The following is a 14,507-nucleotide window of genomic DNA, read 5'->3' as shown; positions in this document are numbered from 1 at the left end:
ATGCCACTTATTCTTATGGTTAAGCTTTTGCTTGCTTGAAAGCAAGCAAGCTCCAGGACTAACCAAATGTGCCACACAACCCTACTTTTTGTTTACCCTGGTTATAGTTTTGTTATCATCTGACCTAAAAGAAAAAGGTAATTTCAATAGTTCCTAAGCTTGATTTCCTTCACTTTTCTATTTCAGTTATGATTATTCCCACCCTAATGCTTCCACACAGCATTATTCATTGCCACTGTGTACAGGCATACAGCCAAACTTTACAAAGCCATTTTACATTAAATTAAACCCAACATACTTATTTCAATTTCTAATATAAACATGGAACAGAAAATAAAAAAAATTCTCCAGTGTTTAATGAGTGGGAGTAGTTTATAGTTAAACCAATGTAAATAAAGTGTAACCGCACAGAAATCAGTGTACCTGGAATTTTTATTGTTGTAACAGAATACGCTTGGAAGTTTGACATTAAAATCTGCTTGCTTTATAGTGAACAGAATACATAGTAATATAATAAAATATAGCACTGGGAATTGCCCATAAAAACTAAAGCTCCCATCCTCTGTCCATCTCTTCCATAGTACAAATTGTGAACTTTATTCCTTACAACACCATGATGGCTCTAAGTCTTACCATGAAGACAAACACTTTCAGACTACAAAAAATATACCTGTATTACACACACACTGTGTATAATGACAGTGCAAAAAAAGAGATGCAAATTCCTAGAAATCTGGCAGGTACTGTCCCTATCATCCCTGCATATAAATGTGTATCAGTGTAATCTATTCTACTTACACTAGGGAGTCTGAGCATGAGTACAGCAACAAATCCTTGAAGAGTTCTAACATAATACAATTTTAAAAAACAGGACACCTGAAATCAAGTGCACAGCAGTAATTAAATTAACCTCCATCAATTTCCTCATCCTTTACACCACTGCTTGGTCTTTGCAAATACGTACAGTCTAAATAATCAGTCCAGTCAGCACAGGCTCTTTGCAAGTGAATGTTCTTCCATAAGTAGAAGTACTTGGCACAGCAAGTACTTTATGCTAGTCAGTAAGCGATAGTCTACATACTAGATCATGAATTTTTAAAAATTAAATTACAGATGTGTGTCCTCAGTGTCTTTTCACCACACAGTTTCAGCTACAGGGGAATCTGCAAGTGCAAGCACTGCTAAGAAAGCGAGGCTTGCTTTACAGCAAAGCCAAGACCTGTGAGAAGAGTGACACAAACAGGGCATTCATGCTGCATCATTAACACAAGTTAGAGAGAGGCAGAATGCAAAAAAGCAACTGATAGGTAGAGTCTGGCTTCCAAAAAAATCCTCCAAAACATCTCAATTCTGCCACAAACTTTAACATTTGAATTTAACTGACCTAATGACTGAAGAAATAAAGTCTTTCACTGACATCACAGTTCTGGAAAGGTGCATGTGAAAAGAAAACATTTTTTAACTGTGCATATCTGACTTGGCATAGTCCTTACCATTCAACACAAACTGCAATACAGCTGAGCTGCACAGGGAGGCAACCCGGGAATCTTACTTTGATTTGTGAAATGAGGAAACTGTGACGTTAACATAATTGAAGGAGATTAAACACAGAAAAAAGAAAGGTTATTTACAAACAGTAGCTGCATTTCAAGAATGTTCACAAACAGATGGGTTTAGAAAAACATAAAACCTCCGCCCTTCCAATTTTTCCGGTAGGGTGGGTTGTTGCCAATCTTTCCTGAACTTATTGTGTTTAACATCAGTCTCTTATGCTTATCTTAGAACGACTCAAAAAAACAGGTCCTCAGAGGAAAAACTCAATACATTTTTTTTTTAATCAGTGTGTCACTGTTTGTCTAAAGAAATGAAGTCCAAATTATTATTTCAGCTAGTTGCCTGTTTGATCAGGTTTAGTTTTCAGCTCTGTGTGTCATTTCCTGCATTCCCAGGCAGCTGGGACCTAGATCTGCAGCCAGCTGTTGGCAGCAATCAGGATCTTGTAAACAAGCTCTCAGCTTGCTTTTAGCTCAGTCAGCTCTATTCCATTCCAGCCAAGGAGAAAGGGCATCTAGCAATATGCAGGCAGTGTGGAATGGCATGAAGAACTGGAGATGAGGTATTATGGTAAAGACTAAAGCCAACTACGGATCTGTATTCCAGTCACAGCTCTGAGACTTTGACCGGAACGAACCATGAGCAAGTCACATGGGCTGGTCTTATCAATAAGATCTATAAGAAAATCTGGACATGAGCCAGCAGTGTGCTCCTGCAGCCTGGAATGCCAGTGGTATCCTGGCCTGTGTCAAAAGAGGGGTGGCTAGCAGGGAGAGGGAGGTGACTGAGGCCCCATCTGGAGTACTGTATCCAGGCCCAGGAACCAGCACAAGAAGGATGCAAAGTTGTCAGAGTGAGTCCAGGGGAGGGCCACAAATTCAATCAGAGGACCAGAGCTTTTCTTCTATGATGGAACGTTGAGAGACAATTGTTTACCCTGGGGAAGAGAAAGCTCTGGGGAAAGCTTATTGCCATTTTCTAATACCTAAAAGGAACTTACAAGCAGGGGGGGACTGCCTTTTTACACAGGTAGATCGCAACAGGACAAGGGGGAATGGATTTAAACTGAAAGAGGGGAGATTTAAGCTAGATATCAGGAAGAAATTCATCACTCAGAGAGTGGTGAGGCAGTGGCACAGGCTGCTCAGAGAGGTTGTGGGTGCCCCTTTCCTGCCAGTGTTCAAGGCCAGGCTTGACGGGTTTCTAGGCAGTCTGATCTAGTGGATGGAAACCCTGCCCATGGCAGGGAAGTTGGAACTAGATGATCTTTGAATTGCCTTCCAACCCAGGCCATTCTATGATTTTATGAATTGTGACTTATTTCCCATAGCAGAGTAAGTATTCAATTTCTATTAAAAATAATTCTCTTAGGGTCTTTTGAGAACCATGAGATCAGGTTTTCCTCATTCCATTGCTCTTGGAGAAAGTATTCATGGCACTTTCTTTCCTCACAGCTGTAAATCAGCCTCTTTGAGACAACCTTATACACCTGTGATAACCGTTAACAAGAAAACATCACGCGGAACAATGAAAGTGGTGTTTAATACCAGATTTCTGCCAGCTTCATCTTTAACTGATGTTCATTTTTTTTAAATTCCAAGTATAAAAAGAACAGCATCTCTTTCTACAGCAGCACAGAGAATACAGCAGGACAGTATGTTCCAGCACGCCTTGAGAATACTTCCAGAGATGGTGCTGAAAACACCAGTCCTGCCTACATTAGCAGCTAAAGGATTTTCAACAGCAGATGAATGAAAGCCATTGGGCAGCTAATATAGCACACAACAGCACACAGTTCCCCTGGTGCAGCAGAATTCTTATGTAGAAGAGGAGGGGCAGCAGGGAGGAAAAGGGAAAAAGAAGCCCAACAGTGTGTATCTGTATTTATTCGTCTTGCCAGAAGCTGCAAGGAAACAATTTTCTGCTGTCTTCACGGATACAGAGATGTAAAAGCAAGTTGGATGTATCAACTGACACTGCTGGCTATGGTATGGTCTTGTGGTATTGCTTCATGACCAAGTGAGGAGTGGGGAGGTCTTCTCTTGATACTAATCAAGAATACAGCAGATAAGAAATCTGGCAGCCAGTCAAACTATCTGGAATCTGTGGGGCACAAAAGACACTGAATGCAAGATCATTAATCTCCTCCCTTTTTGGCTGCACAGTTCTAGCATTTGTGTTTTATGTGATGATGAAAAAGAATTGAGTTTTGAGCCTCAGTTATTCACTTGTTTCAACCCACACACTAACACAGTGTAGAAATAGTTCCAGAGTTCTGATTCAGCAACATTCATTCACTAATACAACATTCCCCTCGACTCCCACATACCAGTACACAGAGTTGCAGAGACAGCCTGGACTTGGTCAAACACAATCCACCATTTAGCTGCTACAGGAGTGATCTGACCTGCAGTTTTCACAGTGAATTTTCTGAGTGGGTTTGTTATTTAGCTGGAATCCAAAAAAAATGGGTCTGCTTTTACGTTCCCACCCCTAAGGTCAGCATGCTACTTTCCTGGCACTGGGGCAGAGAATTTAAACATTAAATTAGGAGCCTGAAGATTGTTTTCTGCTGTTAATCATCAGAGGTGTTGTCCCCAAAAAACTGAACAACTACCTTATGCTTTTGAGAAGTCTTAAAGGACATATGCATTACTTGTCAATATCATTTCTTAACATCTAGCTGTTCAGGAGCAATGATGGCATCAAACAAAATACCTCTATTTAATGCATATTCAAAATATCCATAGAATCACAGAATGATTTGGGTTGGAAGGGACCCCAAACATCATCAAGCTCCAGCCTCCATGCTACAGGCAGGATTACCAACTGCTAGATCAAGTACTAGATCAGGTTGCCCATTCAACCTGGCTTTGAACAACTCCAGGGACCACAACCTCTCCAGGCAACCTGTTCCAGCATCTCAGCATCCTCTCAGTGAAAAACTTTCCCTGACATCTAATCTAAACCATCCCTCTTTTAGTTTAAAACAGTCAAGACAAAATGCCTTCTTCTAGGTCCATAAAAAACATGCAGCCACTAAAGCGGATATATAGAGTGAAGTCCCCACTGAAGCTACTTTGCACATACAACTCAAGAGGCTGTATTTTAGGCAGGTAACTGGTAGCTTTTGTACTCCACCCACCTGTTCAGGGCGCACTTGAGCATTAACAAGCTGGAAAACAACTGCATCAGGAAGGCCAAGGTTTTCCAGTAAGAAGGAAGTGAGAGTCTCCCCATCTTTCAGAATGTCTAGAATTCTTATTCCTCTTCCTGGATAAAGAAAAGAGGACAGGGATAAGTGAAATGCCAGATAAAGGAAGTTAAAGGGCATCTCAAATCCTAGTTTAAACCTGAAAAAAAATTATGTATTTTGGCTCACATACTTACCAGTGACTAATGGGGTCCAAAACTACTTTTGAAATTCAAAATAATTTTAATATTTTGGTAGGGAATGCTTATCAGAAAATACTCACTGCTAGAACTCTCCACATCTGATTCTTCAAAGATGCTTCAGAGTAGGACTTCAGAAATAGACGTACTGATAGCATACCTAATTGTGTTTGAAAGTCTCTGCTTTTTCTCTGCTTTATTTCACATGTTCAGATCGAAGCATGCTATTATTGTTAGTGTTACAGTCCCTTCTGCTGGGCCTTGCGTAAATAATTTCAGTCAGTCCTTTACACTTACACTGGTTTATCATTTACTGTTGATAATTTTATCTATTTAACCTGATTCTACAGTTTTTGCAAAAACAGCCCCTTAAAAATCTTTCACAAGCAAAATTTCTTATTTTCCTTTGAGAAGCAATTGCTCTTCCATGTATCCATTCAAGCAGTAAACACTGAAAACATTATCAGATGCCTGTCTCCTGTATTTTCTCTGATGCCCTTCCTGGTACCTGGGCATAGCGGAAGTATAATGTTGCAGGAAGAAGGGGGAGAGTGGGTCAAGAAAGGAGGATTCAAAAGGTGAATCTGGTTTAAGGAATCAAGAGAAGGAGCAGTCTTAATTCTGGCATCCGGTCATTTTTCATTTTTCAGCACTGCAACTGTAATATTCTGTTAAGGATTTTCACAGGCAATAATAGAAAGCAGCGTATACACATACAGAACAGATATTGTTAATTACACAGTACATTCTTCTATACAGATAAAAGTGGCTATTCATATTTCGTTACTTTTGCTCTGGAACCAACTTCTACTTCATAAAACAAAGTAAAAGATTATTTATTTTTTTAAATTTAATTACACACATTAAAAACAGTTTCCAAAACAGCATTAACATTGTATTTCACAGGAACTGGGAGCAATGTGCTCTGTTTTCTGGTTGCTAAGTAGATACAGGATGCAAAGGCAACCCCCCCAAACGATGGGATCTGATCTTTTAGCAAACCCATCACACTTCATGTTTTTCTTCTTCCCTGTACAGGTAGGCTTAGTTTCTATGGCTATGTAAAAACCATGTCTCAGATTATACTCAGGTTCTTGTTTGCATTTTAATATTCCTACTGTTGCTTACAATGACAGACCTTTTCTTACTTCTAATGAGAAAATTCTGATGGGATAGTGGAGCATCTGTATGTGATGATTTATAGGCATCTTATTAAAAATATACGCTGGGTGATAATATTTAATTTTAAATTTATTCCTGTGGTAAAGGACTTGAAAATGGGACAGTTCTCAAAGCCAGTCCATTTTTGTGTCATTATTTCTGCGAGCATATTTTCAAATTATATATTTAAAGAGCATATACTATATTTAAAGCATTAATGGTCCATGTTCTATTTTTTCTTCCCAGGATAGTGTTTTTAGTTTAACATATTGTTTTGAGTACAAATTAATGGAGTCTATAAAGAAAGGGAATTGCAAATAATGTAAATGTGCAGTGTTTTCTCTAATCATATCATCAAAAAAGGCAGAAAGGGCTTTTTAATCACCATCACAAATACGTTTCAAAACAAAAATCTGTTTAAATCACTGGGTTATGCCCCTAATTCAAGCACGTTCCTGGCTTTTCATTCCTCTGCATCTTCCAGTGCCTTTGCCTCTACTATAACAATTAGTTAAACCTCTTCATCCATGTTTTGCTTTGGGTGGTGACACATGCATGTTTTTGCATTCTGAGTTTTGTTTGCAATTACTTAAGGAAGCTGGCTGCAGAAGAAGCCAGATGATTCTCTCTCAAATGTTTTTTTTTTTTTTTTTTTTTTTAAGCCACTAGTTAATGAATTTTAGGTTACCTTTTCAAACAGTAAGAATAGTCACAGTCAAGTATGAAATATATTAAGTTTAGTTCCTGCATAGTAATTACTAGATGGAGTTCAAAAGGCAAAATTCAGTAGTCTAAAGGACACAGAGAAAACAATTACCTGCAATTCTTTCAGGATTTGTTCTCATTGTTTCCATAAACTGAGTCATAATGATCAGTTCTTCCCAAACTCTGCCAAGGTCATGGATTTCAGGGGCTTCCAGTAAGAGCTTCTGAGCATCTTTATATACTCTTGCAAGACTGAAAGAAGAAATAGGCAACCAATGATAATTTAAGACTGATGACTATTATGAACATTTCATATATATATAGTTTCAAATTTTACTTTCTCTGTGGTAGGGATGAGGAGAAAAAGTTAATTTATCTTCATCCTTGAAACTCAAAGCTCAATTTTCTGGTGACAAAAAAGTACTTTCAGTGAATTCAGTTAGACATGGGAATCCACATGGCTCAGAGGGCTACTTGTGTGGCAGAAGGCTGGCCTCTCATACATTTACATTACCACACACTACTGGGGAGACTGAACCTTTCCCATATAGCACTCCATATTTGTGGTGCAGATATGCTCTAGTTATGACTAAAGATCAGCTTTGGCAGTTAAATGGTCCGCTCAGCCCCGCTCAGCTGGATAAGTGACATAAAATCACCAGATAAAGAATCCTCCTCCCTCTCTCAGACCGGACCCTTCTAGTGTGGTAGTAGCTTTTAAGTACTTTCAAAACATTTCTTCTAGGATTAGTGGGAAAATGGCAGTGCCCAGTTTTACCAAAGGTAGCTGTTCTGGGTTAAGACATGCATTTCAAGCTAAGATGCAGTCAGGTCCTGTGTTCATAAACAAGTATGAAAAAAATCTTATTATGAGCAGAGGTGGTTAAGCACATCTAGGAACTGGATGTCACAGGCTTCTTTTCCTTCTGCTATAAAACAGAGATAGAATTTGAACTAATACCTGTTAAGAAGTACTGCATTTCTTTAACAGTATGCTTTCCATATATGGAATGGTAAGTCTCAGTCCACAAGACTTTTTTAGCTTACAGGAAACAGCAAACAGGAAGGACAAAATTCTTTCAGAAAACACAATGTATTTGCTTCCTTTGTAATACACTGAATTTATTCTGACTCACAAAGGGACAGTTCACTCTGCAATAAGCAACTGAGAAAAGCCAGAATATATAACAGAAACTTTTAACTTCACTGTGTGACTGGCTGTACCCTCAAAAAGCTCAGTTGATTATTTTAAATCCCGTTCACTAGGAACAAAACACAAAAATCTAATTTAACATCAAGCCATGAAATTAAATGGTACTGGAGCTTTGATAGCATCGGCATTGCTTACTCGAGAAGTATAATCATTGGATGCTCAAAAGGGAGATTTGGAATTATTTTTTTTCCTAACCAGTTTTCACTCTAAGAGTCTTTGTCCACTATATGCTGTCTTTCACAACTCAGCTACAACCAACAAGGCAATGAAGCATTCCCAAAGCCCTTTTTCATCAACAGTCCAGAAATCTCCCATTCTCCTGTCTTATTAAAAACCTTAGTATCTGAAAGTTACTATGCTGGTTAAAGTCTCTCAAATGTATAGCCAGAACAGGTGCTATATGAGAAGTGGTAGAGCAGATTTTCTCTTGCTACTACTTCATGAAAGCCCTCATTCAGGGGTAACAGCTTAATTCATGAGAAAAGAAAGCTTAGACGTCTTGTACTCAAAAATAGTTATCTTCAAACAGTCAGTGAACAGTAGGCAATAAAAAAGATGATTTTATGGTATGAATATACGTTCTGTAGAGACCAGTGGAACTAAACTTCTTTGAAAAAGACATCAACCTACCACTATGAGCTCCATTCTGACACTGCTGATCACTGTTGGAATGAAACTGACTTGCTAGAACAGGTTTTTTTTTTTTGCCTTTTAGTAGTTGCATCCTGTTGTCCTAAATGCTCCCCTTTCCTTTTTTGCTTGCAACACAGAACAATTCTATAAACTATCCTCAGCACACTGAAAGATCAATCTAGGCAGGATGAAGATACTTCATCCTTTCTCCTCATATCACCCATTAGGTGCCAACAGGTTCAAATAGGTGTCAAGGGCAAGCTATCAGCAATTGCTTAGCAGGCCTGCATTATGGCAACCCCCATTTTAGACACAGAGCTCTGCTTACATGGAATTGTTGTAGTTGGACACAACACCTGGACTCTCTCCATGGGTTGGGCTGCGGAAACAAGGGTTATTCATGTTACAGAAGATGCCTTGTAACCATGGCAGTGTTCCTGCAGATGGCATTGCCTTGTTCGGGAAGTGACCTGGAGTGTGGAAAAAAGAAATTGTGTCTTTTCTGATGCAGTCTGTGTGAACCTTAATACTATTATAGGCTCAATATATTTATCAACAACGAAATTATAACTACCTACAACTTGAAAGAATTTTGAGACCTTATGTTAAATCCAACCATAAAGTATCTCAGGAGAACTCAAGCTTTTATTTCACTCACAATTGATTTTCTCAATACATGGCCATAAATAACTAAAATGCTTGCAGTAGAGCGTGTCTTTTTGCCATTAGAGAATAACACTTAGCAAACAGGCCCAGTGTACCTGTCCAAGATGTCCTAGGCATTATCTAGCACAAGACAGAGTATTAAAATGTCTTACATTCATGTTGGCGATACAGTGGATTAGCTTTCCTCAGCCAGACCAGGGCAAGAAATAATGACAGAGGCCATATAAGCTCCACCAGAATACGAAGCTGGAAAAAAAAAAATCTATTCAAAATAAATTTTACAGATAAATCCTGCAGAGAGTCACTACAGATTAGAGAGCTGAGGCCTTTTTACCATAGTGGCAATGTCCAGTGCATCATGTGCCCATGGTTATTCCTTTCCTATTCCACCACTTTGAAAGGACACCCGGAAACAGCTAGGATTTCATCAGAACCCTGTGAAGCATCACCATCAACTCAGTGGCTTTCTCACATCTACTAAAAAAAGTGTTTAAGAATACTGACTCTAATAAAAAGACATAGGTAGTACTAAGCTGCCAGGCAGACTAAATGTAGATCTGAATAGTTCCTTCACAACATGGATGACTCTATAAAAATACAGTAAAACAAGCTATGATGCAATAGATAAATAGGGATTTTATCCATGTTTTGCATTGTTGTCCTCATTAGTAGGCTTTTGGCACAGTGTACGTACCTACAGGTCAAGACTTTCATAAAAGCCTACATTTCTTAATCCTTACTTTTGCCTCTTTTCAAAACCACTCACTTCAACATTATATTCATTTTCTAGTAGTGGTGGAAATGTATACATTACAAACAAGTGCCTTATTCAACAAATGTGTAAAAGCCCATCCAAGGCCACTTTATTGCCCAGGTCTCTCAATACACGTAGACATCAGTTGGCAGCCACGATGAAAAAGCCAACAGCACTACTTCACTACAGAGTAACATCCTGCCTGGTTTTTCAGACTGTTTCCTCCACTCCTGTTTTTCAGTTCTATTGTCTCTGTGTATTTTGGCAGAGGTTTGAAACTACAATCCTTTGATCTTGTGACACAGGCTTTGGGCTCTGAGAATCAGCTATGGGTTTTTTGTGCGCATTTGCATGGCACTTTTTTCCTCACCCTACAGGAGCCAGGACAAACTCTTTCCAAAACTGGATTGCTGGAAAACCCTCACTGCCTCCTTTCCTTTACTCTCTCTTCCACCATTAGATACAAAATATGCAACAGCAGCAGGATAAAAAAAATGGGTCACGCAGAATGTGGGTTTTGTTGTCGTTTGTTTTTCTCCTTTTTCAGATTGAGCCATGCAGAGCAAAAGGTACTCCACAGAATAACTAAGAACAGGTTTTGAAGCTGTCCTACTTTTTCCACTGTAACTCTAATAGCTTTAAATAAGACCAGCTATGATTCTGGCAAAAAAAAAGTAGAAAGATTTACACCAGGCAACTGTTTCCTATTTCACACTTTGTCTCAAGGTTGTTGTTTGTTTGCTTTTTTTAAACAAACAGAAAAGAAAAACAGAAAAACCCATCACCTAAGAAGTTATGATGCCTCATATTTTTAAAGTCAGACAAAATTTTGCTAGCAGTAAAGGGCAGATGACCAAATTATTAGCCTAGGAAGTCTGCTGCTGCATAGCTGTACAGTGTTGTAAGCTGTTCTCAATACCAAGTGTGTCCACAGGGTCTGATTAGCATCAACTTCCAGCCTGTAAACATGTTGTCTGGGACAAGCACTCTGCAAATCAGCTCAAGAGGTATAAGAACTGGAGAAGATTACTCAGTTGTTTTTGTTGCAGGTAAAACTGAGTTATTGCTCAGAAGGTGGATCTTGGTCCATTCACAGGAAATACAAAATCCTCAGACTTGAATTCACTATTACCTTTTCTCTGAGCTAACTAGGTAGGGAGGGACTGAAGGCTAAAGCAAAAGGAAAGCTTCCATTCAAGTTGGTAAACAATGTGTTGTGTGATGAGAACAGATAAAGAGCTGTTGGCCCTCCGATACTTTCCTGTAGTTCTTTTCTTGAAGTCACACAGCTATCTCAGTACCCACTAGGAAGGCTTAGAGAGCAGTCCATAACCCCACAGAATCATGAGATAGTCATGAGATAAAGAGCAGAAATCCTAGCAATACACACAGAGATATGTAATATCCACATGGACCTGCAATGGATCAAGCTCAATGATATGATTCTATATATCCCACGAGCCTAAATTGGCTGCGGATCATCTGTTAACTGTAAGGAACCCTTTCCTCTTGTGAATTAGAGTAAATGGTGAACTCCCAGTTTATGGTACTGCACAATGGTTGCCAAAAACAAGGCTGATTTTCCCAAAACACATTCTTGTAGCTGCTACTGATGTTACAGATTTTTGTTTTGGTACTTCTTTGTCTGAGTGGACAAATAAGCAAGTAGGTTTGTACAAGCAAAAAGCAGAATAATTTTTACTGACTAAATTTTAAAATTGTTTTGCCCTTCAGAGAAGAGAATGTATGTCTTTTTACTTAAAAGCTAGGAATGATCACCACAGAAAGGGACTCTCTGGCAACACCTAGAAATTATAAAGCTAGCAGTTTTGAAACTTATATAGGAAAAATATAATTAAGAAAAAAAATCCTAAAACACAACTAATAATTCTAAATGAAATGTCTGAATAGGATTGCTAAAATCAAATAATATTTCACACATTGAAAACACTGAGTGCAAAGATCCATTTGGAAATCCACGTGGATTTTCTTTTGTTGGGGTGCATGTTTTTCTGAACTTGAGAATCAAGCTATCACAACTCCTTGGCCATCAGTAATTACAGTCTAGTTTTGCAAAGGTGTCCTTATACCTGGTGTAATTTAGGTTAAGTGTGGATTGGCGAATTTCATACCATATTAAAATACAAGTTGTCAATGTTGCATGCATCAACTCTAACTCGTAATGCAAATTGTGAGAGAAAGTCTGCAGGGAAGATATGAAAGAATGCACATTCAATTTGTCAGTGGAAAAAAAGAATCAGATAACCCTTTGACCCCGTAACTTTTAGCTTGAGTCATTAGGAATGTCTTTCACTGTTATGGAAGCGGACAAAAAAGCTAATGCAGTTTTACACAATAACATTTTCAGTATTTAATATCAATCAAAATCAAGCAAGCAATCACATAAGCATGAACAAGAAAGTGGGTTGGAAAGTGGACTGTCTCGGCTCCATCAGCAAAACAGCTATAACTGTTAGAGGGAGATTCCATCTGGTTTTGACCAAGAACTGAAACACCTCTGACTATATTTTTTGTTATAACTCCCAAAATATGGTCAGCATAAGTAATCATTTCACCTCATCCCCTGGCTCATTTTGACACCGTTGATCTTTGTTATCAAAGCAGAACAATCCCCTTGACTGCTCCAGCTGCACACATGACCAACTGCTCTTCTGTATTAATTTCGGTTTGAAATGGGTGGTCCTTCTCCATAAGAGCTCATAGGAAGCTTTCCCTGCAAATTACCTTAACAGAAGTAGTCATGGTATATTTGAGAATATCAGAGGACACCAAGACCCTTTCTGGAGGTTTTGACTCTAAGAAAATTTGGCTAAGAAAAAGAAGAAAGAATGAAATATGGTAGAAAGTTATAGAAAAATCTGTTCTCTTGTTTCACAAGATCTAGAAGGATTTGAAAGGATTCAAAATACTTCTGACTTTCAATTTATTTATCATGCTATATTAAAAATAAACTGTTTCATGTGAGTGTTAGAATCTAACTAGATTCACATCTAGGAGCAGTGGAGCCTGAGCAGCAAATCTAAAATTAGGAAACAAGTCTCCCAGAGCTGAGCAGTGCCCACAACATTTTCCCAACCTGACAAACCACAACTATTCTCCTTGCATGTTGTTCTATTTAAACAAACATTTCTCTGTGCTTGGTGAGTTAAAAACAGCTTTGTAAACTGTACCAAACAAGATCCCAGACTTATCTGACTGAGGAATTTGTTGTTTTTCTAGGCTGATAGATGTTCCACTAGTCACTTCAACCAAGGGTCTGCATGTCCAAAGCTGAAGTCCAGAAACAAAATTTTACCTTTTGTCTTTTTCGGAGGATCCAGTTCTTCCAGAGCAGAAGTCTGATTTGCCTTAGGAAGCTCATTCTTCTATATCAGCTGTCCGTGGTTAACCTACAATAAAGGACGCATCAACATTTTTTCAGCCAGCACTTCAAACTGAGAAAAATAACCGTTTTCTGTTCTTATTTTAAGACTATGTTATCATATAAATTAATTCCTGTCATTATCCGCTTCACCTAATTTTGCACTTGATACACTATTATACATAAAAAACCCTCTGTCTTTCCATTGTTTGGAGACTGTTTCCTGCAGCACATTTTATCAGCATCAAAAAGCAGGACATAGGAAAAGCATTTCTTTCAAATGAAAAAGTGTCACTAGCATTGATTCCAGGTACTTGCAAGTAATGGAAGCAGTTAGTTGTTGCATTAGTTATCAGATTAAATCAGTGCTTTCAAACTAATTTTTCAAAGAAAAGATGAATTTACAACCGGACATTAGTTTAACATTAAAAATTAGCTATGATAACAGAGTAGAATCAGCCTTTTTATTCAGATACCATGTGTACTGACTAGCACAGCTTGGAATGGATTTTATATAGACAAATTAATTTTAATGCAATTTAAAACAAAGCAATGCAACAAAACCAACAAAAAATATACCCCCATGATCTCAGATTTATGTACCCTCAAATAAAAAAATTCTCAGAATACTTTAACGGGGATTTGACTGAGTTTAAATCATTGTATGATCTGCTTTCTAGGCTCATGCCATATTTTCATCACCACACATTTTACCTTCAAAAGGAAAAAGAAAACTGGACATATAAGTCAAAATAGGCGCCTTTCAAACATAGGGACCTGTTTTAAAACAAAGAAACCATTAAAACTTGCTCTCTATATCAACTTCTTACTCATGGCTGCCTTATGGGATTTAAGTGATTAGACAGTAGTTTCTTCTTGAATGGTTAGTAATTGAGAGTAAGTGAAAAAGGAGATGCAAGTTAGATATTAGAAGACTCTTTGTAATGATAATAATTATGACATAGACCTGATTACTGGAGGTTACCCAAATCTCTATCAAGAACTGCACAGACAAGACTGCTCTAGATTTGATGGTTTGTTGAGAC

The 14,507-nt window shown here is 38.2% G+C and overlaps 1 protein-coding gene across 3 annotated transcripts in view; it reads right to left on the bottom strand.

The window, feature by feature from the left end:
- ABCA4 (ATP binding cassette subfamily A member 4) overlaps window positions 1–14,507 on the bottom strand; it is a 79,865-nt gene that overhangs the window by 59,247 nt on the left and 6,111 nt on the right. For all 3 annotated transcript variants that reach the window (XR_016469231.1, XM_090146324.1, XM_031614757.2), the window contains exons 2-6: window positions 13,396–13,489; window positions 9,478–9,571; window positions 8,988–9,129; window positions 6,926–7,065; window positions 4,700–4,827 (exon numbers count right to left, since the gene is read on the bottom strand). Coding sequence is in view for 2 of the 3 variants with exons in the window: in XM_090146324.1 (XP_090002450.1) it covers window positions 4,700–4,827; window positions 6,926–7,065; window positions 8,988–9,129; window positions 9,478–9,571; window positions 13,396–13,461 (570 nt within the window). In the remaining variant the exon portion in view is untranslated. The remainder of the gene's footprint in view (window positions 1–4,699; window positions 4,828–6,925; window positions 7,066–8,987; window positions 9,130–9,477; window positions 9,572–13,395; window positions 13,490–14,507) is intronic.

The sequence above is a fragment of the Phasianus colchicus genome, chromosome 9 (genome assembly GCF_987193195.1).
Source record: "Phasianus colchicus chromosome 9, bPhaCol1.hap1.1, whole genome shotgun sequence".
NCBI lineage: Eukaryota > Metazoa > Chordata > Aves > Galliformes > Phasianidae > Phasianus > Phasianus colchicus.
Note: the sequence above shows the minus strand (reverse complement) of the source record. Positions and strands in the feature narration are given on the sequence as shown.